At 46.7% G+C, this 27,007-nt stretch overlaps 1 protein-coding gene across 1 annotated transcript in view; it reads left to right on the top strand.

The window, feature by feature from the left end:
• LOC142311924 (uncharacterized) overlaps positions 1-27,007 on the top strand; it is a 57,443-nt gene that overhangs the window by 5,233 nt on the left and 25,203 nt on the right. Inside the window, exon 3 of the mRNA XM_075350787.1 lies at positions 5,519-5,609. Within this exon, the coding sequence (XP_075206902.1) occupies positions 5,519-5,609 (91 nt within the window). The remainder of the gene's footprint in view (positions 1-5,518; positions 5,610-27,007) is intronic.

Below are 27,007 nucleotides of genomic sequence, written 5' to 3'. Positions count from 1 at the left end.
GTAGAAGTTTGCTCTATTTTTAGGTGTCATCAGTACAAAACATGCAAGTGAAGTGCAGTGAAATACATGAATGTGCAAAGTAAACATCTCTTCTTAACTTTAGTGTGCTTTTAATCCACAAAAAAATTGGGGTTAGCGAATTTGGCAATATTGATACTGTATATTGTGTTATCTTTTTTTACATCAGTTACAATTTCTCTCAATTATTTAAGGTTACAACAGCAAAGTTTGAGATCTTAGAAGCACAGTCTTAGGCTATGTGCGTGCGTTGCGTGTTATCATGCTTTTACGCTGCGTTCTGCACCGCAGCGTAAAACATGCGTCCTGCGCCCCCAGCACAATCTATGAAGATTGTGCAAATTCCATCCGCACGTTGCGTTTTAGAACGCAGCGTCTCGGCTGCTGCCAAGACGCTGCGTTCTAAAAAGCAACATGTCACTTCTTTTGTGCGTTTTGGTTGCAATTTCGGTCTCTCTTTCTGTCTGTCTGTCGGTCTCTCTGTCTCCCTATCAGTCGGTCTCTCTCTCTCTGTCAGTCTCTCCCTCTCCCCCTCCTCACATACTCGCCGATCACTGACCGATCACCGGCGCGGCGCTGCACGACTCACACTGCAGCGGCTTCTCCAGCTTTTGAAAATTCCGGCCGCTCATTATTCCATCTTGTATTAACTGCTTCCCCCACCCACCGGCGCCTATGATTGGTTGCATTCAGACGCGCCCCCATACTGACTGACAGCTGTCTCACTGCAACCAATTACAGCCGCTGGTGGGCGGGTCTATGTAGTGCAGTAAAAAAAATAATTAAAAGAAAACGGTACCCCCCAATTTTGATACCAGCCAAGATAAAGCCACATGGCTGAAGGCTGGTATTCTCAGGAAGGGGAGCCCCATGTGCAAACATTGCTGGGCGGGATTCAAAAAATGCGCCGGAATCCAAGAAATGTAATGTTACAGAGTCCGTATTTTACTGAGACAGTGCGCGCTGTAATATTACCATGCTAGTGTATGTAAATACGGTATAACTATATGTTAATCAATTTTAACATGGATGCTTAATTACATATGGAAGACTAATCAACTGCAAAAATCTCCTAAGACAACTGTGGAACGGATGTGTGCATACAGGGCTAGAATGAGCGAGGAAAAGAAAGCACAAATACCGAAGAAAAATTCAGAGGACCATAAACGCAGACGAGCAAATTGGACTCCTGCAAGAAAAAGAGCTGAGGCGCAAAAGTCAAAGCAGCGAATGAGAACAATGAAAAAAAACAAACCTCACCACTCAATGAAAGTCCTCTTGATTCGAAGTCATCAGATGCATTTTCTTCACCACAGTCATTTGGGAAAGCAATTGAGAAGGCGAAAAGAGCTCTTCCACAATCACCCAGAAGGAAGGTTGCTGTGGTGAAGAAACTCGCCACGAAGTTTGGTCTCATACAACGTACACTAAAGCCATTCTCTGAAGAAGTGCAACATATGCAACAACTCCTGTCATCCTTCTACGAAAGTGACTTGATATCAAGCCAATGTTCAAGGATGAGGCACTATGTCAAAATTTCTCAAGGTGGAGAACACACACTTGTCCAAAATAAGGTCATGAACATGAATGTACTAAACGCACACAGCCTCTTCAAGCAAGAACATCCAGATATGAAAATGGGGAAATCCACATTTGCTAACTTGCGACCTGACCATGTAAAGCTTAGTTCTTACAAGGACCAAAATGTTTGTTGCTGCCGATATTCCGAAAATGTCCAATATCTTGTGGAAGGAATTTCATGTATGGCTGACTTCCATCACACCGAGAACTAATATCACTTTCAATTTGTGAGAGCCATCATCTTGCTTTGGTGAGTTCAAACTTTGCCAAGATGTGCAGCTATTTCTGAGTCAATATTTGAAAGACATTGATCCATTTTGTATAATTGAATACTATCAATGGGGTAATGATAACAAGAAAACATAGACAAAAAAGAAGACGTGTGGAGGTTCCGCAGAGGCATCAGTTTAGTTGCTTCTGTGAAGGATGATGACTTTGTTGTTTTTCGCTACAATCCACAGGAGTACTATAGCATTGTAACTGACATTTCCGATCATGGTGAAATAATAGTAAATGCCAAGAGAAGAAATGGATGGATATTGCCTCACACAAAGGATGAAATGTGGGACGCTGGAACAGATGTCATCCGCAAGGTCGACCCGCCAGTGCCTGGTAAAAATAGATGCGTTTATCTTTCATTAATCTTGCCCATCTGAACATTTGACGGTCTTCACATATACAGAGGTTACATCAGTTACGTTAACTGTGTTACGTCCGTTACATGGATATGGGTTTTTTTGTTAATGTAGTGAACATACAGCTTTGCATAAACAGCTACTTTTTTGTTGACATACTGTCACAGATGTCATCTAGCTGTCACAGCCAGCTTACAAATCCAGTGTCAGTGAGTGCTAGAAAATCCCAGAGATTAGCAGCACTTGTTGTTATCTGACAGTTCCCTGTTTCTGCAGCTGCAGACTCTATGACCCTGGGAAACTGTCAGTTTTCCTCTTAGTTGCCAGCCTCTGACTTCCATTATTAACCTCTCTTTTGGGGTGGTTTGGGTGTTTATAGTTTGTTCCTTGCTGAGCTCTGGAGAGGTCGTCTTCTGTTGCTCCAGACATCTGTAGCGGCTGCAGCTCAGATAAGTGTTTGTCTTTTACGATCTACCAGGGCTCTAGTGATTGCAATTGTATTTTCCCTCTATTGTTCCCTTGTGTCTTCCTTTAGTGTTAGTGGTGTTGACTGGGAGCTCATACCCTCCATCCTTACTTAAGGCTCATTTGCGAGGGTAAGACAGGGCCCCAGGTATTCCAGCTTGGTGACCTGTGCAGAACCTGTATAGGGTCGGTGAGGGCAGTGAGGGGGAGCTGCAAGTTGTAGTCAGAGGTCACCACTTCCCCCTTTCCCTAGCAATAACTCATTCCTTCCCCCTTCCCGTGTGTTGTTCTATACTAGTGGTATAGCCTGTCTCCCCTGCAGTGACACATACTTGGGGATGTACCCAAAAAATTATTTAAATAACTACCATTTAGATTCACAGGAACTTGTGCATTCATTACGTAAGACAAATCATGCTTCCATTTCATGTTTAATCGGTTGCACAGTGTTTATTATTAAATATTTTAGTTACTCTAAAAAGATGAAATTGATATCCTTCCACATAAATATTACCCATAGGTCACTTGTATATAGCAATACTTTTGTAAGTTTCAGCTACTGCATGCAAACAAGATATTCAGCTTTCAGACATCAAAAGGGTCGTTCACACGTTACATCCATTACGCTGGAATGAATTCACCATTACAGCTATAGCAAACTTGAACTTGTATACTTTTTTTTTTTTTTTTTTTGTTAATTGATGAAAAAAATCAGAAATTCGTAACATACCGTATTTTTCGGATTATAAGATGCACCGGACCATAAGACGCACCCTGGTTTTAGAGGAGGAAAATAGGAAAATAAAATTTTAAGCAAAAAATGAGGTCATGACACACTGTTATGGGGCGAGGATCTGCTGCTGACACTTATGGGGGTAATGTCCCCAAATTCTCTACTAAGGTACCCCAGCATGGTAATGATCCTCCTGCCTTGTATATACAGTATGTCCCTCATCCTGGTATAGCCCCCATCCTGCTATATACTGTCATCCTGGCATATGGCCGCATCCTGCTATATACTGGCATATGGCCGCATCCTGCTATATACCCCATCCTGCCATATGGCCGCATCCTGCTATATACTGGCATATGGCCCAATCCTGCTATTAAACCCATCCTGGCATATGGCCCCATGCTGCTGATATACCCCCATCCTGCTGATATACCCCCATCCTGCTGATATACCCCCATCCTGCTCATAATATACCCCAATCCTGCTATATGCCCTCATCCTGCTATACACCCCCATCCTGCTATATAACCCCATCCTGGCATACGGCCCGCATCCTGCACATAAAAAAAAAAATAAACGTTCATACTCACCTTACCTCACTCCCTGCAGCATCGCTCCTCCTCCGTCTGTCAGCAGCAGCAGCGCTGGAGTGTGGAGCCGGCCACGATCCCTGCAGCATCGCAATGTCCTCCTGTCTGTGCCGGCGGCGGCTGTGTGTGGACACATGCGCACAGCGATGACGTCATCGCTGTGCGCTCCGCTAGTCTCCTCACACAGCCGCGGCCGGCACAGACAGGATGACATTGCAGTGCTGCAGGGATCGTGGCCGGTGTGTTGTACTAATTCACTGCACCCCGCACTGATGATGATGCACGGGGGGCAGAGAATACAGCCGCACATGATTACTCCAGGCTGTAGTTGCCAGGGGTGATCATGCGGGTAGGCTGTTTAATATGCGCGCATTCCCCGCCCATCACCCCACTCACTCAACGCTGGCTTCAGTGCCGAGAGATGATGGGCGCGATGATGGGCGTGCATATTAAATGAGCGGGTCCACACTGTCACGGCAGGCTGCTACAGCCTGCTCGTGCCGCCGATGACCCGCTCCACCACAGCACCCTCATTCCCTGCAGCCCTACATTCAGACTATAAGACACACCCCCACTTTCCCCCAACATTTGGGGGGGGGAAAGTGCGTCTTATAGTCCGAAAAATATGGTAATTATAAAAAATGGTTTATGTCTCCATTTTAGGAGAGACATAAGATTGTCATTCTCTGGTAGATGTAACTGGGTACAGGCTTGTTTTTTTTCCATCATGAATTGTCGTTTTTATTGATACTATTTTGGGGTAGATAAAACATTTTTACCTTCTTGTTTATGAAGAGATGTGACAAAGAAAACACTGCAGTGCTGGCGTCTTACTATTTTTTTTTCATTAGGGCATTTATCCATTGGGTTAATTGAATATTTTCATAGATCACACTTTTCTGGACACAGTGATGCCCCATATTTGTATTGTTTATCATTCCTTTATTTTAAAGGGGGAAAAGGTTGGTGATTTAAACTTCTCTTTTTTATATTGCACTGCAATACTGTGGCATATAGTAAAAACCATGGTGTCTTATGAACGTGAACCTGGTTTTAATAATAATAATAATAATAATAATAATAATACTGTCATGACAGGCACCAGGTTCTTCAGCAAACCCCTGGCTGACTTGGCAACCTATTGGCATCTCGTGATCCCGGGGCAGGGGCGATGGGCAGTTACTGTGTTTTGTATGCCACTGTCAGTGATTTACAGCAGCATGTAAACCGTTAACAGCAGCAGGCAAGACTCAACTGTTATAGACAAATGACTGCGGAATAACACAGCCATTATCTGCCAGAAACAATGTAGGCTCAGAACCTGAGCCCGCACCGAAAATGGGGTCTGGACATTGGACCTACTAAGAGGTCCAGTTTTGAAAAGGAGTTAATAGATACTGCTGTAATGTCATTTATGGTTGTTATGTTAATTTCTGATCTGTTGTTTTCTGAATTATTACATTATCGGTTTGTGACTTTTACCATATTTGTTTCAGGGTAAAGATCTGACCTATATTAATACTACAGAGACATATGTGAGGGGTGATGAGTGGAATAAAGAGGAGATTCCTACAGATAACCGCACAGGTGAGTAGAAAACACTAAGAGTATGCGCGAATGCTGAAGTTTTGTTTCTTCAGCGAAAAACGCACCCTCCAGTAGAAAAACTTACCTTTGTCCTAAAAACGCGTGAGAAAACGCATGTGTTTTTTGCCGCGTTTCGGTGCGTTTTGGGTGGTTTTTGCACATGCATTTTCTCACTATATTCAAATGAAAAATGCAGGTCACAAATGCAGAAAGAATTGACATGCTGCTTATTTCTTCTGCAGCCAAAACTGCAAGGAAAAAAGAAGCAAAGTGTGAACAGCTTTTCTGAATTTTGATAGACTTTTTCTGGGGAAGGTAATGCATGCAGTTTAGGGCAAAAAACTGCACCCAAAACTGCACCGTGTGCACAGGGCCTGAATGTGGAGCAGTCACAGAGCTTTAATTGTAATTTTATAGTTTGTTCACACAGTTTTACGGACAGAAAAGTTTGACGAATAAACAAAAAGCATGCTATTTTTATTAAAACATTTTAGCGGAAAGGTTTCAATGGCTGAAATGGCGCTTATTTCCTAATAGAAAAAAATACAAAGCTGATCTCTGATTTTTCCTTTAGGCCTTAGCTTAACCAATCCATTAGTTAAAATAGTTTTCCTATATATCGCTTAGCATCCAAAATTTAACAAAGGGACTTCTAAAGAAATTTTTGAGAATTAATGGCTTAGAAGGGGATACACAAAAATAAAAGGAATATGTATTGAGGAAAAACGGGTAAAGAATTAAGCATTGTAAGATAAGAGGATTTTATCAATAAAGAATAGAAATGGAAGCTTTTTGTAATATACTCTATTAATTTAATAGCATCCTTTCACAGCAGTGTGCCCCAACTCCAGTCCTCAGGAGCCCCCAACAGTGCATGTTTCCAGGATTTCTTTAGCATTGCATTAGTGTTGGACTCATCGCCTTTGCAGGTCATTAAATTATCACCTGTATAATACTAAGGAATTCCTGAAAACATGACCTGTTGGTGGCTCCTGAAGACTGGAATTGGGGAACACTTGCTGCTTTATCTGCTTGGTTCATGATTTTTCACAAGCTGCTCTGAACTCCAAAAATCTTTAGTCGATAGTGTAAAGTGTTTGTGTATGCGCCCACAATCAGGACTCACTGCATCCTGGACGCAGCGGGTCCTGACCTGCGGGGCCGCGAGTCTCCTCCGCAGGAGAATGCAGGAGACCACAGCTGCTCTTACACACGATCAGGGTTTGGGGCGCTACAGTCTCCTGCTTGTGTTTTCCCTACGGAGACATGCTGCGGTCTGGAAAGCCGCACCGCAGGTCAGTGTTTGCTGCGGAAAAAACAAGCACAGGGGGCACGGGATAACTAGAAATCCCGTCAACTATGCTTGTACTGTACAACGCAGCGTTTTAGACGCAGCTGCAGCATGCTGCGTACAAAATGCTGCTAACACTGATCGTGGGCACGCACCGTTTTGTATACAGTGTTTATTGGAGCATGGGGGAGGGTAACTACAGAGAAACTCCCATCTGTAGATCTGCACAAACTAAGCAGATAAACTAGCACTATCGGCAAGGTGTTGACTACAGAACGAAGCGGACACAGGCTCCTCAGTAATTAAATTATGAAATACAAAGCTTAGTTTCTCTTTAACAATTTTCCAAATCACAAACACACACTCATTAATAAGTAGTGTGCACACTAGAACATCATGAATGACAAAAAGGTTAATTGTAAATGACAAACCACACAATACAAGAATAATTAAATACTCCTAAAATGTACCAGTCATTTCACGATCAACTCCGGTGACCAATAAAGAATTACCCATAAAGTTAGACATATACAGTCAGGGCCAGAAATATTTGGACAGTGACACAAGTTTTGTTATTTTAGCTGTTTACAAAAACATGTTCAGAAATACCATTATATATATATATAATATGGGCTGAAAGTGCACACTCCCAGCTGCAATATGAGAGTTTTCACATCCAAATCAGAGAAAGGGTTTAGGAATCATAGCTCTGTAATGCATAGCCTCCTCTTTTTCAAGGGACCAAAAGTAATTGGACAAGGGACTCTAAGGGCTGCAATGAACTCTGAAGGCATCTCCCTCGTTAACCTGTAATCAATGAAGTAGTTAAAAGGTCTGGGGTTGATTACAGGTGTGTGGTTTTGCATTTGGAAGTTGTTGCTGTGACCAGACAACATGCGGTCTAAGGAGCTCTCAATTGAGGTGAAGCAGAACATCCTGAGGCTGAAAAAAAAGAAAAAAATCCATCAGAGAGATAGCAGACATGCTTGGAGTAGCAAAATCAACAGTCGGGTACATTCTGAGAAAAAAGGAATTGACTGGTGAGCTTGGGAACTCAAAAAGGCCTGGGCGTCCACGGATGACAACAGTGGTGGATGATCGCCGCATACTTTCTTTGGTGAAGAAGAACCCGTTCACAACATCAACTGAAGTCCAGAACACTCTCAGTGAAGTAGGTGTATCTGTCTCTAAGTCAACAGTAAAAAGAAGACTCCATGAAAGTAAATACAAAGGGTTCACATCTAGATGCAAACCATTCATCAATTCCAAAAATAGACAGGCCAGAGTTAAATTTGCTGAAAAACACCTCATGAAGCCAGCTCAGTTCTGGAAAAGTATTCTATGGACAGATGAGACAAAGATCAACCTGTACCAGAATGATGGGAAGAAAAAAGTTTGGAGAAGAAAGGGAACGGCACATGATCCAAGGCACACCACATCCTCTGTAAAACATGGTGGAGGCAACGTGATCGCATGGGCATGCATGGCTTTCAATGGCACTGGGTCACTTGTGTTTATTGATGACATAACAGCAGACAAGAGTAGCCGGATGAATTCTGAAGTGTACCGGGATATACTTTCAGCCCAGATTCAGCCAAATGCCGCAAAGTTGATCGGACGGCGCTTCATAGTACAGATGGACAATGACCCCAAGCATACAGCCAAAGCTACCCAGGAGTTTATGAGTGCAAAAAAGTGGAACATTCTGCAATGGCCAAGTCAATCACCAGATCTTAACCCAATTGAGCATGCATTTCACTTGCTCAAATCCAGACTTAAGACTGAAAGACCCACAAACAAGCAAGACCTGAAGGCTGCGGCTGTAAAGGCCTGGCTGTAATACTACTGTATGTACTGAGGATTTCGATTGCGTTAGGGCAATGACAACCAGAGACGAGTTCTTGGTGCAAAAGACGTTTTATAATATGTAACCGCAAAATGTGCACAGAACAGTATATACACAGTGGAACATAAACACAGTAAATACCTGCTGGGTTCAGAGCAAAAGGGAATTCCCGGGGCTGCACACCGGACTCCCCCAGGGAGACCACCAGGAGCGAACCCCTATACAGGGGCTGTCCGGCAATCACCCCAGAAGGCCTAAATGCACAGCAGCCGGGACACAAAAAGGGCAACAGATATAGTCCAAAAAATGTCCGTACGTGATGTGAGTCCTAGGGTAAATATGAACGGAAGGGACCAGGCAGAAATGCCGACTAGAGACAGCAGACAGAGTCCGAGCACAGTTGGATGAGAAGTGAAGTCCAGAGCTGGTGTCAGGTGTTTCCACTGAATCCAAACAGCAATCAGGAGATGAGAGCAGCAGGGCAGGAGTACACAGGAAGCAATATACTCAGGCACTGGACTAAGCTTTAGGGGCGGCTTTTAAGCAGATGGACAGGAAGTAGGGCAACAGAACAGAAATCTCCATGTTAACAAAGGGCAAGCTCTTTCAAAAGAAAACTGGAAAACCCGGAACTCTGACAGTACTCCCCCCCCAAGAAACGGCCTCAGGACGGATCAGGGCCCGGCTTGTCCGGGTACCGCCGATGAAGCTGAGCAACCTTCCGGGGCGCTCGAATGTTACCCACAGGTTCCCAGGAATTGTCCTCGGGGGAGTACCCCTGCCAACGTACCAGATACTGAAGCCGATGGAGCCGGGAGTCAATAATGTCCTCAACCACGAACTGCTCCTCGCCGTCAACCATCACAGGCGGAGGAGGAGGCACGATACGACCATGAAACGTATTAGGGGAAACGGGTTTGAGTAGAGAAACATGAACGACCGGGTGTACCTTTAAATGGTGCGGCAACCGCAGCCGACAGGCCACAGGGCTCACGATTCCGGTGATCTTAAACGGACCGATGAATTTCTGCCCCAGCTTCTGCGAAGGAACACCCAATCTCAGGTTTTTGGTGGATAACCACACCGAGTCCCCTACCTTATACATGGGTGCCTGTTTCCGGTGAGTGTCTGCCGACTTCTTGTAACGCTCCTGAGCCGAAGCCATAGTGTCCTTCAAAACCTCCAGATTCTGTCGTAGCTCCGTCAATCTGTCCTCCACCGCTGGCACCGAAACCGCCACCGGTGACCTAGGCAAAACATTCGGATGGTAACCCAAGTTAGCGAAAAAGGGCGTTACCTTAGTGGAGCTGCTCTGAGTGTTGTTATACGAGAACTCCGCCAAAGGAAGCAGCTTCAACCAATCGTCCTGCAGATGGCTGACATAACATCGTAGGTACTGCTCCAGGGTTTGATTAGTCCGTTCGGTTTTCCCATTTGTCTGAGGATGGTATGCAGAAGACAAACAGACATTAATCTGGAGTGCCGAACAAAACCCCTTCTAGAACTTAGACGTGAACTGCACGCCCCGGTCAGAGATGATCTCATCTGGTACCCCATGCAATCGGAATATATTCTGGATAACCAAATCCACTGTCTCTGCGGCTGAGGGAAGACCGATACACGGAATAAAGTGAGCAGCTTTTGTCAACCGATCCACCACCACTAAAATGGTATTGTGACCGCCTGAGACTGGCAACTCCACAATAAAATCCATTGAGATGGATCCCCAAGGGCGAGATGGAACGGGTAACGGTTGAAGGAGTCCCGTAGGAGCCACACGAGGGACCTTGCACCGGGCACAAACCACACATGAGTGGACATAGTCTTTCACATCCTTTAAACAGGTTGGCCACCAGAAAAAACGACTCAGAAATTCCTGCGTCTTCTGTACCCCCCTATGACCTGCCAACACGGAGTCATGGACCAACTTGAGAACCCGAAGTCTTACAGCCTCCGGGACATAAATACGTCGCTCTCTCAACCACACACCATTCCGAAGGACAAGAGTCACATCATTCGGGGGGCAGCAAGAAATACGTCACCATCATAGGCCAGCTTGATGTCCTTCTACAAGTCCTGGTCCTGGATTACTCCAACGAAATTGGCATCTGATAACACGGTCTGAGACGGGGTTCCAGGCACGGAGTCCATGGCGTGGATTCGGGACAAGGCATCGGCTTTCCCATTACGTGAACCTGGACGGTATGTAACGATAAAATTGAACTGGTTAAGGAATAAGCTCCAACGGGCTTGCCGTGGAGACAGGCACCTGGCAGACTTAAGAAATTCCAGGTTACGATGATCTGTGAGTACTATCACTTGCTGCGCAGCTCCCTGTAAGTGGTGTCTCCATTCCTTAAAAGCTGAAATAATCGCCAACAATTCCTTGTCCGCAATGTCATAGTTCTTTTCTGCAGGGGACAACCGGCGAGAAAAGAAAGCACACGGATGCAAGAGACTCTTGTCCCCAGTCCTTTGGGAAAGGATAGCCCCTAATGCATAATCGGAAGCGTCGACTTCCACAATAAAGGGGAGTGCGGGATTTGGGTGTATTAGTATTGGTGCTGAGGTAAAACAAACCTTGAGACGATTGAAAGCTTCCTGGGCCTGGGCAGACCACACAAACTTCTGTCCTTTCTTGGTTAACAGAGTGATAGGACGGACGATCTCTGAAAAGTTACGAATAAAGCGTCTGTAATAGATAGCAAAACCGACAAAGCGTTGTACCTCCTTGATGTTTCCCGGTTCCGGCCAGTCTAGAATTGCTTGTATCTTGCCAGACTCCATGTTCAGTCCCTGAGGAGAGATGACATATCCTAAAAATTGTATTTGTGAGCAATGGAATTCGCACTTCTCCAGTTTAATATACAGGTGGTTATCCCTCAGACGGGTAAGTACTGTATTGACGTGCTCCTGGTGTTCCTGTAGGGAATCAGAAAAGATCAAGATATCATCCAGGTAAATCACCATGAACTGGTCCATTATATCCCTAAAAATATCGTTGACTAGGTGTTGGAAAGCCGCAGGAGCGTTACAAAGTCCAAAAGGCATCACTAGATACTCATAATGTCCATACCGACATCTGAACGCTGTTTTCCACTCGTCCCCGGGACGTATGCGGAGTAGATTATATGCCCCACGGAGATCCAATTTAGTAAATATTTTGGCCTGTTGTACTCTCTCCAATAGTTCGGGAATCAACGGTAACGGATACCGGTTCCGGATGGTTATCTTATTTAGTTCGCGGTAGTCGATACAAGGTCTCAGAGTCCCCTCTTTCTTTTTCACAAAAAAGATGGGTGCCCCTGCTGGTGAGGTAGAAGGTCGAATAAATCCCTTGGCTAGGCTTTCATCGATGTAATCTTTTAGTGCTTGTAACTCAGGTGCCGCCAACGGATAGACATGACCAAACGGGATCTCTGCCCCTGGGAGTAAGTCTATGGGACAATCATACGGTCTATGCGGGGGAAGCCGATCTGCTTTTCTTTTGTCGCATATATCAGCGAAGTCATTATAAACCGGGGGTAGAACAGGTACCTGTACAGTGCCCTCCGCATTCGGTGTTACTGGAACCGGTACAGTTGGACTAATGGTCGGACCACTCTGGGGTGGGAAGGATATTTCTTTAGTCTCCCAATCGATGACTGGATTTGTAGACCGCAGCCAAGGAATTCCTAAAATTATCGGAAAATGGGGAGAAGAAATCAACATGAAAACAAGGGTCTCCTGCTGACCTGGTTTTATCACACATTCAAGGGGTACTGTCTCCCGATCAACTGGTCCAGAAACTAATGGAGAACCGTCTACCGTCTCCATGGTAACCAGTGAGGATCTTTGTTGAGTCTGGATACCGTGTTTCCTGGCAAAAGAAGAGTCCATGAAATTTCCCCCTGCCCCAGAGTCTATCATAGCAGATGTAGGAATTAACTGTCCCTCCCACCGTATCTGAATGGGAAGCGAGCAATGGGTGTATTTCCCTTCTGAGTCCTTAGGTGAAGTTGACATCAAAGTCAAGGGAAATACCGCATCCAGGTGTAAACTTGCCTCAGAGATATCGGACTCTGCGTCCGTCTTGTCACACTCTGCCATTGCTGCCAGTACCTTATTTGGGCGATTTGGACGTTTTGGGCAATCAGAAAATGGTCCGATTGACCACAATAGAAACACAAACGCTCACGGAGCCGGTGTTCACGACGTTCATTGGTCTCTCGCTTTTGTAGAGAGTCCACTTGCATAGGAACATCCTCGGCCTCCCGTGGCGTCTTGTGAGCGGGTTCTCTAGAAGGAAATGCAAAGTTGGTTACCCGGTTTACAGCTGCCCATTTTTCCTGTCGGCGTTCCGTCAAGCGGGTATCGATACGCACACAGTGTTGGAGAAACAGTTCAAAATCCCGTTGAGATTCGGCACGAGCTAACTCGTCCTTGATGGTACCGGACAAACCCTGTCTGAAAACGGACAACAGTGCATTGTTTCCCCAGTCGGTGTCTACCACTAACCTTTTGAACTCAGTGGCGTATTCGACGACAGACCGCTTTCCCTGACGTAAGGAAAGCAGAGCCGATTCAGCGGTAGCACGGCGATTAGGATCATCAAACATTTGCGCCATTGCTGTTAAAAAGTCATCCAGGTTATTTAAACTGATATCACTATTCTCGATCATAGGATTAGCCCAAGCCAGTGCTCGTGAGGTTAACAACATGATTATACATAACACTTTTGACCGGTCAGAACGGTAATAATCAGCATGTACATCAAAAAACAGTATACACTGGTTAACAAACCCACGAAACTGACTACGATCACCACTGAAACGAAATGGGGGTAACCTAGGCATACCGGCAGCTGATACGGATGTAGCGGGGGTGGCTTCCTGAGCCTCCACTCTGACTTGCAAATCCTGAATAGCCGGACGCAGTACCTGGTGATCATGGCCCAGCTGTACCTCCACATCTCTAAGCTTAGTTTGCACCGCCTCCATCTCCTGCTGCAAGGAGTTAATCATGGAGAAAAGCTGATCTATTCGTGTCTCAGTCATTGCCCCAGCGAAATCCTTTTATGGCCTGAGTATAATGTAATACTACTGTATGTTCTGAGGATTTCGATTGCGTTAGGGCAATGACAACCAGAGACGAGTTCTTGGTGCAAAAGACGTTTTATAATATGTAACCGCAAAATGTGCACAGAACAGAATATACACAATAATAAGTAACCGCAATATGTAAACAGAACAAGATATACACAGTAATATGTAACCGCAATATGCACACAGAACAGTATATACACAGTGGAACATAAACACAGTAAATACCTGCTGGGTTCAGAGCAAAAGGGAATTCCCGGGGCTGCACACCGGACTCCCCCAGGGAGACCACCAGGAGCGAACCCCTATACAGGGGCTGTCCGGCAATCACCCCAGAAGGCCTAAATGCACAGCAGCCGGGACACAAAAAGGGCAACAGATATAGTCCAAACAATGTCCGTAAGTGATGTGAGTCCTAGGGTGGATATGAACGGAAGGGACCAGGCAGAAATGCCGACTAGAGACAGCAGACAGAGTCCGAGCACAGTTGGATGAGAGGTGAAGTCCAGAGCTGGTGTCAGGTGTTTCCACTGAATCCAAACAGCAATCAGGAGATGAGAGCAGCAGGGCAGGAGTACACAGGAAGCAATATACTCAGGCACTGGACTAAGCTTTAGGGGCGGCTTTTAAGCAGATGGACAGGAAGTAGGGCAACAGAACAGAAATCTCCATGTTAACAAAGGGCAAGCTCTTTCAAAAGAAAACTGGAAAACCCGGAACTCTGACACTGGCAAAGCATTAAGAAGGAGGAAACCCAGCGTTTGGTGATGTCCATGGGTTCCAGACTTAAGGCAGTGATTGCCTCCAAAGGATTCGCAACAAAATATTGAAAATAAAAATATTTTGTTTGGGTTTGTTTATTTGTCCAATTACTTTTGACCTCCTAAAATGTGGAGTGTTTGTAAAGAAATGTGTACAATTCCTACAATTTCTATCAGATATTTTTGTTCAAACCTTCAAATTAAACGTTACAATCTGCACTTGAATTCTGTTGTAGAGATTTCATTTCAAATCCAATGTGGTGGCATGCAGAGCCCAACTCGCGAAAATTGTGTCACTGTCCAAATATTTCTGGACCTAACTGTACATAAAACCCCAATTTTCAAAATGGTCGGGCACTGTCTAAGAAGCAGGGTTGCAATAATTTGGAAGTCTATTTTAGCTACCGTATTTTTCGGACTATAAGACGCACCGGACCATAAGACGCACCATGGTTTTAGAGGTGGAAAATAGGAAAATAAAATTTTAAGCAAAAAATGTGGTCATGACACATTGTTATGGGGCGAGGATCTGCTGCTGATACTGTTATGGGGGTAATGTCCTCAAATTCTCTGCTAAGGTACCCCCTCCTAGTATATGCCCTCATCCTGCTATATACCCCCATCCTGCTATATACTGCCATCCTGGAATATGCCCTCATCCTGCTATATACTCCCATCCTGGAATATGCCATCATCCTGCTATATGGCCCCATCCTGCTATATACCCCCATGCTGCTATATACCCCCATGCTGCTATATACCCTCATCCTGCTATATGGCCCAATCCTGCTATATACCCTCATCCTGCTATATGGCATGTATCCTGCATCACACAAAAAACAATAAACGTTTATACTCCCCTTTCCTCGCTCCATGCAGCATCGCTCCTCTTCCTGTCTGTGGCGGCAGCAGCGCTGCTGATCTGTGTGGAGCCGTCACCAGTCACTTCCCTGCAGCATCGCGATGTCCTCCTGTCTGCCGGTCAGCTGACCTGTGTGGAGACTAGCGGCGCACACAGCGATGATCTCTACACTGATCAGCTGACCGGCAGACTGGAGGAGATCGCGATGCTGCACGGATGTGGCCGGTGAGTGTACCGTACTTATTCACTGCCCCCGTGCTGATAATGATACGCGGGGAGCAGTGAATACAGCAGCACATGATCACTCCAGGCTGTAGTTACCAGGGGTGATCAAGGCCGGCTGTTAATTATGCGCGCATTCCCCGCCCATCAATCCTGCCCACCTGTCAGTGCCGGCTTCAGCGCTGAGGGATGGTGGGCGGGAGGATGGGCGTGCATATGTAATGAGCGGGCCCACGTGGTCACGGCAGGCGCTGCTACAGCCAGGGCCGTATTTGCCATTAGGCACTTGAGGGCACGTGCCTAGGGCGGCGCCTTCCAGGGGGGCGGCGCCCAAACCAAAATTTAAAAAAAAAAAAAAAAAATAAAAATTTTTTTTTTTTTTTTTTTTAAATCTTCCTCCCTCCCTCCTCCAAACTCTTTATTAAATCCGGCGCCTTTTTGGAGGAGGGAGGGCGCGCACAGTCATTTATAGTCGCGTCTATAACACGCGACTATAAATGACACTGTGAGCGTGCCGGCACTTACTTCCGGGGTCAGAGGAGCTGTAATCAGCTCCCCGCCCCGACGTGCTGCCGTGCGCTCACTGTGCAGAGGTCACAGGAGCGTGAGGCCGCGCAGAGGAGGACGGGAGCCGCCGCCGGAGATGGAGCCGCCGCCGGAGATGGAGCCGCCGCCGGAGATGGAGCCGCCGCCGGAGATGGAGCCGCCGCCGAGCAAGATGTCAGATGCCGCCGCCGCCACCGCCACCGTGGAGAACGGGAGATGCAGCCTGGAGCAGGTAAGCGCTTTACAGCCGAAGACAGCGCCGAACAAGCAACCCGGGGGGGGCGCAACATGGAGGATGGGGGAGATGGAACATGATATGGGGGCGCAACATGGAGGATGGGGGGATGGAACATGATATGGGGGCGCAACATGGAGGATGGGGGGGATGGAACATGATATGGGGGCGCAACATGGAGGATGGGGGGGATGGAACATGATATGGGGGCGCAACATGGAGGATGGGGGGGATGGAACATGATATGGGGGCGCAACATGGAGGATGGGGGGGATGGAACATGATATGGGGGCGCAACATGGAGGATGGGGGGGATGGAACATGATATGGGGGCGCAACATGGAGGATGGGGGGATGGAACATGATATGGGGGCGCAACATGGAGGATGGGGGGGATGGAACATGATATGGGGGCGCAACATGGAGGATGGGGGGGATGGAACATGATATGGGGGCGCAACATGGAGGATGGGGGGATGGAACATGATATGGGGGCGCAACATGGAGGATGGGGGGATGGAACATGATATGGGGGCGCAACATGGAGGATGGGGGGGATGGAACATGATATGGGGGCGCAACATGGAGGATGGGGAGGATGCAGCATGATGTGGGGGCGCAACATGGAGGATGGGGGGGGATGCAGCATGATGTGGGGGCGCAACATGGAGGATGGGGGGGGATGCAGCATGATGTGGGGGCGCAACATGGAGGATGGGGGGGGATGCAGCATGATGTGGGGGCGCAACATGGAGGATGGGGGGGATGCAACATGATGTGGGGGCGCAACATGGAGGATGGGGGGGATGCAGCATGATGTGGGAGCGCAACATGGAGGATGGGGGGGGATGCAGCATGATGTGGGGGCGCAACATGGAGGATGGGGGGGGATGCAGCATGATGTGGGGGCGCAACATGGAGGATGGGGGGGGGATGCAGCATGATGTGGGGGCGCAACATGGAGGATGGGGGGGGGATGCAGCATGATGTGGGGGCGCAACATGGAGGATGGGGGGGGATGCAGCATGATGTGGGGGCGCAACATGGAGGATGGGGGGGATGCAGCATGATGTGGGGGCGCAACATGGAGGATGGGGGGGATGCAGCATGATGTGGGGGCGCAACATGGAGGATGGGGGGGGGGGATGCCGCATGATGTGGGGGTGCAACATGGAGGATGGGGGGGGGATGCCGCATGATGTGGGGGTGCAACATGGAGGCTGGGGGGGGATGCCGCATGATATGGGGGCGCAACATGGGGGATGGAACATGATGTGGGGGCGCAGCGTGGAGGATGGGGGGGATGCCGCATGATGTGGGGGCGCAACATGGAGGATGTGGGGGCGCAACATGGGGGATGAAGCATGATGTGGGGCGCAACATGGAGGATGGGGGGGATGAAGCCTGATGTGGGGGCGCAGCATGGAGGATGGGGGGGATGAAGCATGATGTGGGGGCGCAGCATGGAGGATGGGGGCGATGAAGCATGATGTGGGGGCGCAGCATGGAGGATGGGGGGGATGAAGCATGATGTGTGGGCGCAACATGGAGGATGGGGGGGATGAAGCATGATGTGGGTCCGCAACATGGAGGATGTGGGGGCGCAACATGGGGATGGAGCATGATGTGGGGGTGCAGCATGGGGGATGGAGCAGAATGGGAAAATGAGGGAGGGTGGTGGACAGTATAGCAAATGGGAGTTACAGTATGGAGAATGAGAGGCATAGTATGGAGAATGGGGTAGCATGGGGGGGGGGCATGGTATGGAGAATGGGGTAGCATGGGGGGGGGCATGGTATGGAGAATGAGAGGCATGGTATGGAGAATGGGGTAGCACGGGGGGAGGCATGGTATGGAGAATGGGAAAGCATGAGGGGTGCTCGGTATGGAAGGGGAACCATGGTGGGCTTGGTATGGGGGGTCTTGATATGGAGAAGGGGCAGCATGGGGAGCGCTCAGTTAGCCTGGAAGGGCTGGGTATACATAATGCGAAGCATAAGGCTCATTATAGAGGGGGGACATCATGAGGGGGACAGTGAAGTGGGGGCTGCATGGAGAGGTGGGGACAGTGGAGGTCATAGTTCATAAGTGAGGAAGGTCTGGAGGGTATAATTCAGTGGGGAGGACAGTGGGGGTTTTCATTTGAGGGGGAATGTTATAGGAGAGAATGTGGAGGCTGTATGCTGTAAGTGACACGGTGTGGGGTCATTCTTTGTGCTGTGAGCTCAGTGATGGGCAGTTATTTATTCTTGGGCACAGCCTTGGGCTTACTTAGGGTGGTTACTCTTTAGTGAGAATTATGAATCTGTCACCAGGTTTTTGCCACCTAATTTGAGAGCAGCATAATGTAGGGGCAGAGATCCTGATTCCAGTGTTGTCACTTACTGGGCTGCTTAATGTAGTTTTGATAACATCACTGTTTAATCAGCAGTAGTTATCATTACAGGACTACTTGGTGTGCTGCAGGTAATCCAGCATATTCATGAGCTCTGTATAACTGCGAGATCTGCAGCAGAGAAAACGACAGCAAACAGCTCAGTAAGTGACACATCGCTGGAATCAGGGGCTCTGTCTCTACATTATGCTGCTCTCAGATGGGGGAGCAAAACCTGGTGACAGATTCCCTATACGGGCACCATTGCAGTATGTTAAATTAATAAACAGGAGAACAAGAGTAAAGTGCAAAAAGTACATGATTTTTATTAAATACACAACAAGAAAAAGATTGTAATTAAAATGGTACACTACCAATAACTCCTAGGGATATAAATAATTAGGACTAAACCAGTTTCAATAGCCTATCCTGTGGATCAAAAGATTAATTAGTAGATATCTATATAGAAGGTGGCTATAGGCCTGGGAAGGTCCAGGTAGTTGGTATGAATATTCAGGAAATGGGGGGGGCTGCTTTATAAGATATGAGGCAAAGTCAGATCAAAACCATGGTTTCCACCAGGTGTGGGTAGGAAATCATGGTGATCCTGCTGGCAACGCTGCTGCTAAATACCAGTGCACAGCAGAATAGGAGATACCATACAATAACCATGTAACACAAGTGTGCAGGATAAGGAAATTCTCTTACCTAAAGTGCTGAAGTGCAATACAAGCCAATACAGGGCAGCCAGCCACGATAAAAAAAGCAGTCCCAATGAGAATAGAAAAATATCCCTAAGAGAAGCCAAAGGTCTCCATCCGACGCGCGTTTCGCGAGGATAGCTTTATCAAGGTGGAAAACCATTACCATTGCAGTATGTGCTGCAGCAGACCAGACAAGAGGGGAGTCTTGGGAGACGCAGGACAATGTGTTGCTAAGAGCGATGACATTTTACTTTTACTCCCAAAATGGCAATTAATCTTCAGACACATTTATACAGGGGACGTCGCTCTGGCATGTACAGTTTTACCTTAATATTATATATATGCAAACTGTTCTGTCCCCCCTGGTGCGGCCGATGTCTTGGTGCAGATGTGCACCGTCCTATTTGCATATTAAAGACAGTCCCTCGTCCTTAGGTGAGTCAGTGCTGTTTAAAATCACTTAGCATTTCTGCACGTGTCCTGACACTGGAGGAGCAGAGTAGCACTCAAAGTGTCCGCGTGGGTGCGCCTGCAGTGTGACTGCAGTGTCCGCGTGGGTGCGCACGCAATGTGACTGCAGTGTCCGCGTGGGTGCGCCTGCAGTGTGACTGCAGTGTCCGCGTGGGTGCGCCTGCAGTGTGACTGCAGTGTCCGCGTGGGTGCGCCTGCAGTGTGACTGCAGTGTCCGCGTGGGTGCGCCTGCAGTGTGACTGCAGTGTCCGCGTGGGTGCGCCTGCAATGTGACTGCAGTGTCTGCGTGGGTGCGCCTGCAATGTGACTGCAGTGTCCGCGTGGGTGCGCCTGCAATGTGACTGCAGTGTCCGCGTGGGTGCGCCTGCAATGTGACTGCAGTGTCCGCGTGGGTGTGCCTGCAATGTGACTCCAGTGTCCGCGTGGGTGTGCCTGCAATGTGACTGCAGTGTCCGCGTGGGTGCGCCTGCAATGTGACTGCAGTGTCCGCGTGGGTGTGCATGCAATGTGATGCAGGTACGTTCTGACACCTGGTTGCTGCCTGTATTTGACTGCCGATTCAATGAGGAAGGTTGTTGAAGTGAGCAGACAGCACATCACAGCGCCGTGTGCCCCTCCTCACTGTGCTCCTCCTCACTGTGCTCCTCCTGTGTTGGATGCACACATGCACTGACGCTTGGAGTGTGCCGCTGTGCTCCTCCTGTGTTGGATGCACACCCGCACTGACGCTTGGAGTGTGCCGCAGTGTTGGGTGCGGTGCAGCAGGAGATCTGGTGTTATGGTGCTCACTCCCACCAATGGATCACTATTAATCAAGACACAGGCCTGGCTAGTATTTTCCTATATTCGGTGGTAATGGTGCACCCAGGCTTAGGCCGCACAGAAATGTCCTCATTTTCATATCAAATGTGGCTTTTTCAGTGAACATTAAAGGGAACCTGTTACACCCTTTTTTAATTCCAAACTGCCCCCAATGTCTTGTTAGTGACGCAACGTAAGTGATGCACATTTTCTGACTAACAAGACAATGGAGCAGTTTAATATTAAAGGTTGTGACCAGTTCCTTTTAAGCTGAACTCTATATGGGTGGGATTATTTCTCCACAGATCATGTCCCCCATATAAATATTTCCGCAGTCTAGGTGTCATTTTGGGGTGACAGATTCCCTTTAAGTCAGCTTAAAAATCATCTCACCTGACGAATGAAAGTTTTGCTCGTGCATCGGGTGATGGACACTGTTTAGATAAATCAGTTTCCCATCTTTGGCTGCAGTGTGAATGCTGCTTTTAAAGGGGTTTTCTCACATTGGGATCTTACCCCCTATCCTTGGGATGGGGAATAACTTTCCAATCACTGGGGGTCCGACTACCGTGGCCCCGAGTGTTTCCCAGAACCAGAACATGCAGACAGAATGGATTCCGGGAGTAAAATTTCATAGTCCTGTCTCCTGAGCTGTGCACTTAAAAGGTCTTTTGAGCAATTGGTGGGGGTCTCAAGTCCCACCCCATGATGCCCCTTCTCCCTACTGAGCCCACCTCTGCCCTACTAATCTCCTCAGAATTAATGGACCTAAACCTATAAGATCTCGTCCAAAAGTTAAGTCTACTGCCTGGGACTAATCAGTATTGTGGTTTTTATATGGTCCACAGTCTAATGATGGCTGGTAACAACTACCAGCATCTCCTTACCATTGTTAAGGACATACTGAGAGTTGTACGTTAATGCAATACATAGATGTATATGGGTCTAACCTGACACTGCACTTGATTGCTGTGTGAAGTTGGCATTGTATTCATGTACTGATGGTGGTTTTGGCGATGTATTGTCTTCAGGGTGGGTTTGGTGATGTTATTGTGTTTAGGGTGGTTTTGGTGATATTACTGTATTGGCAGTAGTTCTGTTGATGTATTACTGTACTAACTGTGGTTTTGGTTACGTATTATAGTATGTAGTGTGGTTTTAGTTATGTATTACTGTACTGATGGTGGTTCTGGTGATAGTCATGTGGCTGTTGTAATCTTTACCTTATCAGTCTTGATCCTAAAACATAGGGTCAGCGTGCTGGACTAAAAATACAGCTATCTGCATGTCTGTCAGCCGAATAAGTAATAGACTAAAGCCCCCATACAGTATAGTCTGATTTTTAGGCCGGCAGCTATCTTGCTCGGCTCTCCCATATACAGGAGCACTCATTCTGCCAAGTGTTTCTGTGTTCTTTATTAGAGCCGCTGCTGGACATCTCCGACAGCAGCTTATCATTTAGAGGATAATAGGATCTACACTCCGTAATTGGACATTCTGGATCCTTATTCCCCCGACAATCAGAATTGAGAGCCCCTGTTCACATTGGGCTATCAGCAGAACCTGTCGATATTGGCGGGTTTAGACAACTTTAGGTTAATGTGTATGGAGGTCTTAACTACTATCTGAAGGCTCTGGGCTCTATCAGGGAATGTGCTCACGTCTTGTAGATGTCTGTGAACCCCCGGAATTATTCAGACAGAATACGCTTCAGGACAGTCCTCATTTTATCCTGAAGCAAATATTTATTTTTTTTTTGCTGTGGCTTCTTGGTTGTTTTTTCCAACATCTTTTAGCTACTGGATTTTACTTATTTTTTTAAATGAAGTAGTAAGCGGCATCCAAGCAGCAGCCGCCATATAATGGGCCGGTCACAACTAGTAAGCGGCATCCAAGCAGCAGGCGCCATATAATGGACCGGTCACAACTAGTAAGCGGCGTCCAAGCAGCAGGCGCCATATAATGGACCGGTCACAACTAGTAAGCGGCGTCCAAGCAGCAGGCGCCATATAATGGCCGGTCACAACTAGTAACCAGCATCCAAGCAGCAGGCGCCATATAATGGCCGGTCACAACTAGTAAGCGGCATCCAAGCAGCAGCCGCCATATAATGGCCGGTCACAACTAGTAAGCGGCATCCAAGCAGCAGGCGCCATATAATGGCCGGTCACAACTAGTAAGCGGCATCCAAGCAGCAGCCGCCATATAATGGCCGGTCACAACTCGTAACCAGCATCCAAGCAGCAGGCGCCATATAATGGCCGGTCACAACTAGTAAGCGGCATCCAAGCAGCAGGCGCCATATAATGGCCGGTCACTGTCAGCCGCTTCCTGTCTGAGGAAACCTGACGCGCTTAAAAAAACTCCAAAGACTGAACATATGGACAGCAAGTCGTTTTACACTGCAGTGTATGAGTTCATTTCTTTAATATTAAGGCTATGTTCACACACTGCGTTTTTTTACCTGCGTTTTGGGTCCGTTTTTGCTGCAGAAATTTCTTGAGAAATTCTTGTAACCTTTCTGCAGACATTCCCCAGCAAAACCTATGGCAAAAAAAATTAGCTGTGCACACACTGCGTTTTTTTCTTCAGAAAATTCTTTCAGTAGATTTTCTTAAGAAAAAGAATGAGCATGTCACTTCTTTTCTGCAGCTAACTGCGTTTTTTGCCATAGATAATTGGCACAATAACGCAGGGAGCAACCAGCGGTAAAAACGCACCAAAAACGCACCGAAAATGCGGCAAAAACGCAGGTGCGTTTTTGGTGCGTTTTTTAACACAGGTGCACTCTTAAGAAATTTCTTAAGAAATTTCTTAAGAAAAATCATTTTTCTAGTGTGAACATAGCCTTAGAGTTTGGGTTTTTTGGGCGGGTTATAGGGCGGATCTGTCTGGAAAAAAAAAAAAAAAAAGCTGTGTGCATATAACCGTAATCTGACTGATCAGAAGGGGGCGCCACTACTGACAGTGCCTAGGGCAGCAAAAACCCCAAATACGGCCCTGGCTACAGCCTGCTCGTGCCCACGATGGCCCGCTCCACCGCAGCACCCTCATTCCCGGCCGCAGCCCTATATTCAGACCATAAGACGCACCCCCAACTTTCCCCCAATATTTGGGGGGGAAAAAGTGCGTCTCATAGTCCGAAAAATATGGTATATTTGATTGACAACAGAACATAGGGAACAGATCAAAAGTTGTATGTTCTACATTTTTCCATTCATTTGAAAAAATTAACTCTCATTTAGATATTATTGGCATCATCAAATTTCAAAATTTGGGCCCGGGCTGTGTCTACCATTGTGTAGCATCTCCTCTTCTTTTTTTTTTTTTCTTTAAAGTCATTAAACGTCTGGGAAGTGAGGAGAGCAATTGCTGGAATTCTGGGAAAGGATTGTTTTTCATTCTTGTCAGATAGGATTTTAGCTGCTCAATAATCCTGGGTCTTATTTGCCAGTTTTTTTTCATTTTCTGTTGGTGAAATATCTGGACTGCAGGTGGCCGCTTCATCACCTAAATTCTTCCTTGCAAAGCCATGCTGTTGTGTTAGATGCATTATGTGGTCTAGCATTGTCTTTCTGAAATATACAAGACCTTCCTTGAAATAGACATTTTCTGGAAGGAGCATACAGTATGTTTCTCTAACACCTCAGCATTGATAGTGCCTTTCAAGATGTATGCACTGCCCATATTATTGGCACTAATACAACCACACAACAACAGAGATCCAGGAACTGTGCGGTGATAACAAGCTGGATGGTCCTTCTCCTCTTGAGTTCGCAGGATATAGGATATATATGTTATTCATGTAGAATTTACATTTTTTATTAATCTCACCATAGAACAGTTTTACATTTTGCCTCAGCTTGTGCTGTAATTTCCAACTCTGAATCATACATGGTTTTTACACGGTGCCAACTGAGATCACAAGCATTTACCATCGGCCTTTTCTCTTTCGCACTTGGATTTCTCCAGAATCTCAGAATCTTTTTGTACTCAGCATAAACTGACCTGTAAACAAGATCAAAGACAAAGGGAAAAATTGCAATATCATAGTAGTAATTTCATATACTTCCCTTATGTATGGATAAATAAATGGAATAACTCCATCAACAGACTACAAATGATATGTGAGTCCCAAAAAGAACCACATACACACAGGAGTGTAAATTTCCAAAAAACATCGATTTTTATTAAACATATAAATGTACACAAATGTAAAATCACATGATTCATTAATCAAGAGGTATACGGAGGACCTCTACCAAACATCCACCCCCCACAAAAGTGGATCTGTGTGTCTAGCTAGCGTAGAAATAAAGGACAAATTACATAATGAGTCCCATATCCTAGTTGCAGCTACCAAAAATGTACGCTGTCACCAGACTATAATGGAGCTCCCAACTAATCCAGGGAAAATGCCATCTAAAAAGATCCTACAATTAGTATAAGGCTAAGTTCAAGGCTTACCCATAAATTGGATAATAGTAGGAGCTCCAAACACACAGCAGTGGGGGGAAGGAATGCATTCCTTCCCCCCACTGCTGTGTGTTTGGCGCTCCTACTATTATCCAATTTATGGGTAAGCCTTGAACTTAGCCTTATACTAATTGTAGGACCTTTTTAGATGGCATTTTCCCTGGATTAGTTGGGAGCTCCATTATAGTCTGGTGACAGCGTACATTTTTGGTAGCTGCAACTAGGATATGGGACTCATTATGTAATTTGTCCTTTATTTCTACGCTAGCTAGACACACAGATCCACTTTTGTGGGGGATGGATGTTTGGTAGAGGTCCTCCGTATACCTCTTGATTAATGAATCATGTGATTTTACATTTGTGTACATTTATATGTTTAATAAAAATCGATGTTTTTTGGAAATTTACACTCCTGTGTGTATGTGGTTCTTTTTGGGACTCACATATCATTTATAAACTGACCTGTGTTGCTTGTTTTATATCCACAACATGTCAATTTCTCTTACGGGTACGCTAAGGGGCACTTTGCACACTACGACATCGCTAGCCGATGCTTGCGATGCCGAGCGCGATAGTCCCCGCAGCGATATCTTGTGATTGCTGGCGTAGCGAACATTATCGCTACGGAAGCTTCACATGCACTCACCTGCCTTGCGACGTCGATCTGGCCGGCGACCCGCCTCCTTATTAAGGGGGCGGGTCGTGCGGCGTCATAGCGACGTCACACGGCAGGCGGCTTAAAGAAGTGGAGATGAGCGGGACGTAAACATCCCGCCCACCTCCTTCCTTCCTTCCTCATTGCAGCCGGGACGCAGGTAGGAGATGTTCCTCGCTCCTGCGGCTTCACACACAGCGATGTGTGCTGCCGCAGGAACGAGGAACAACATCCTAACATCGGTCCTTCCAAAATTATGGAAATGACCGACACTACACCGATGATGCGATTACAACGCTTTTGCGCTCGTTAATCGTATCAAAAAGGATTTACACACTACGATATCGAGAGCGACGCCGGATGTGTGTCACTTTCAATTTGACCCCACCGACATCGCACCTGCGATGTCGTAGTGTGCAAAGCCCGCCTTAGTTTTATATGCAGATTTTATGTTCCAATTTTCCCCATAGACTTGCATTAGATGCATAAAATCTTCAGCTAAAAAAGGAACATGCATTTTTAGTCTTTTTCAGCTTCAGAACCCCATATAAATCCGTACATGACAATGAAAAAAGTGGTCAAAGTTAAATACTAGGATATATCAAAAATAAAGCAGTTTTATTTAAGACATGACCCACCAAAAAAGAAACAAAAACCGCAGCGTAAAAAAAATGAGAAAAAAAACACATGTAAAAAAACGCACACAAAAACACAAGTAACCTAATTTTCTTCAGCGCTCTATTGGGAGACCCAGACGATTGGGGTATAGCTACTGCCCTCCGGAGGCCACACAAAGCACTACACTAAAAAGTGCAAGGCCCCTCCCCCTCTGGCTATACCCCCCCGTGGTATCACGGGTTCTCCAGTTTTCAAGCTTTGTGCGAAGGAGGTCAGACATCCACGCATGGCTCCACAGATTTTAGTCAGCAGTAGCTGCTGACTATTTCGGATGGAAGAAAAGAGGGCCCATATAGGGCCCCCAGCATGCTCCCTTCTCACCCGTGGATGGTGTTGTAAGGTTGAGGTACCTATTGCTGGTACAGGGGCTGGAGCCCCACATGCTGTTTTCCTTC

Source organism: Anomaloglossus baeobatrachus, chromosome 5 (genome assembly GCF_048569485.1).
Source record: "Anomaloglossus baeobatrachus isolate aAnoBae1 chromosome 5, aAnoBae1.hap1, whole genome shotgun sequence".
NCBI lineage: Eukaryota > Metazoa > Chordata > Amphibia > Anura > Aromobatidae > Anomaloglossus > Anomaloglossus baeobatrachus.
Note: the sequence above shows the minus strand (reverse complement) of the source record. Positions and strands in the feature narration are given on the sequence as shown.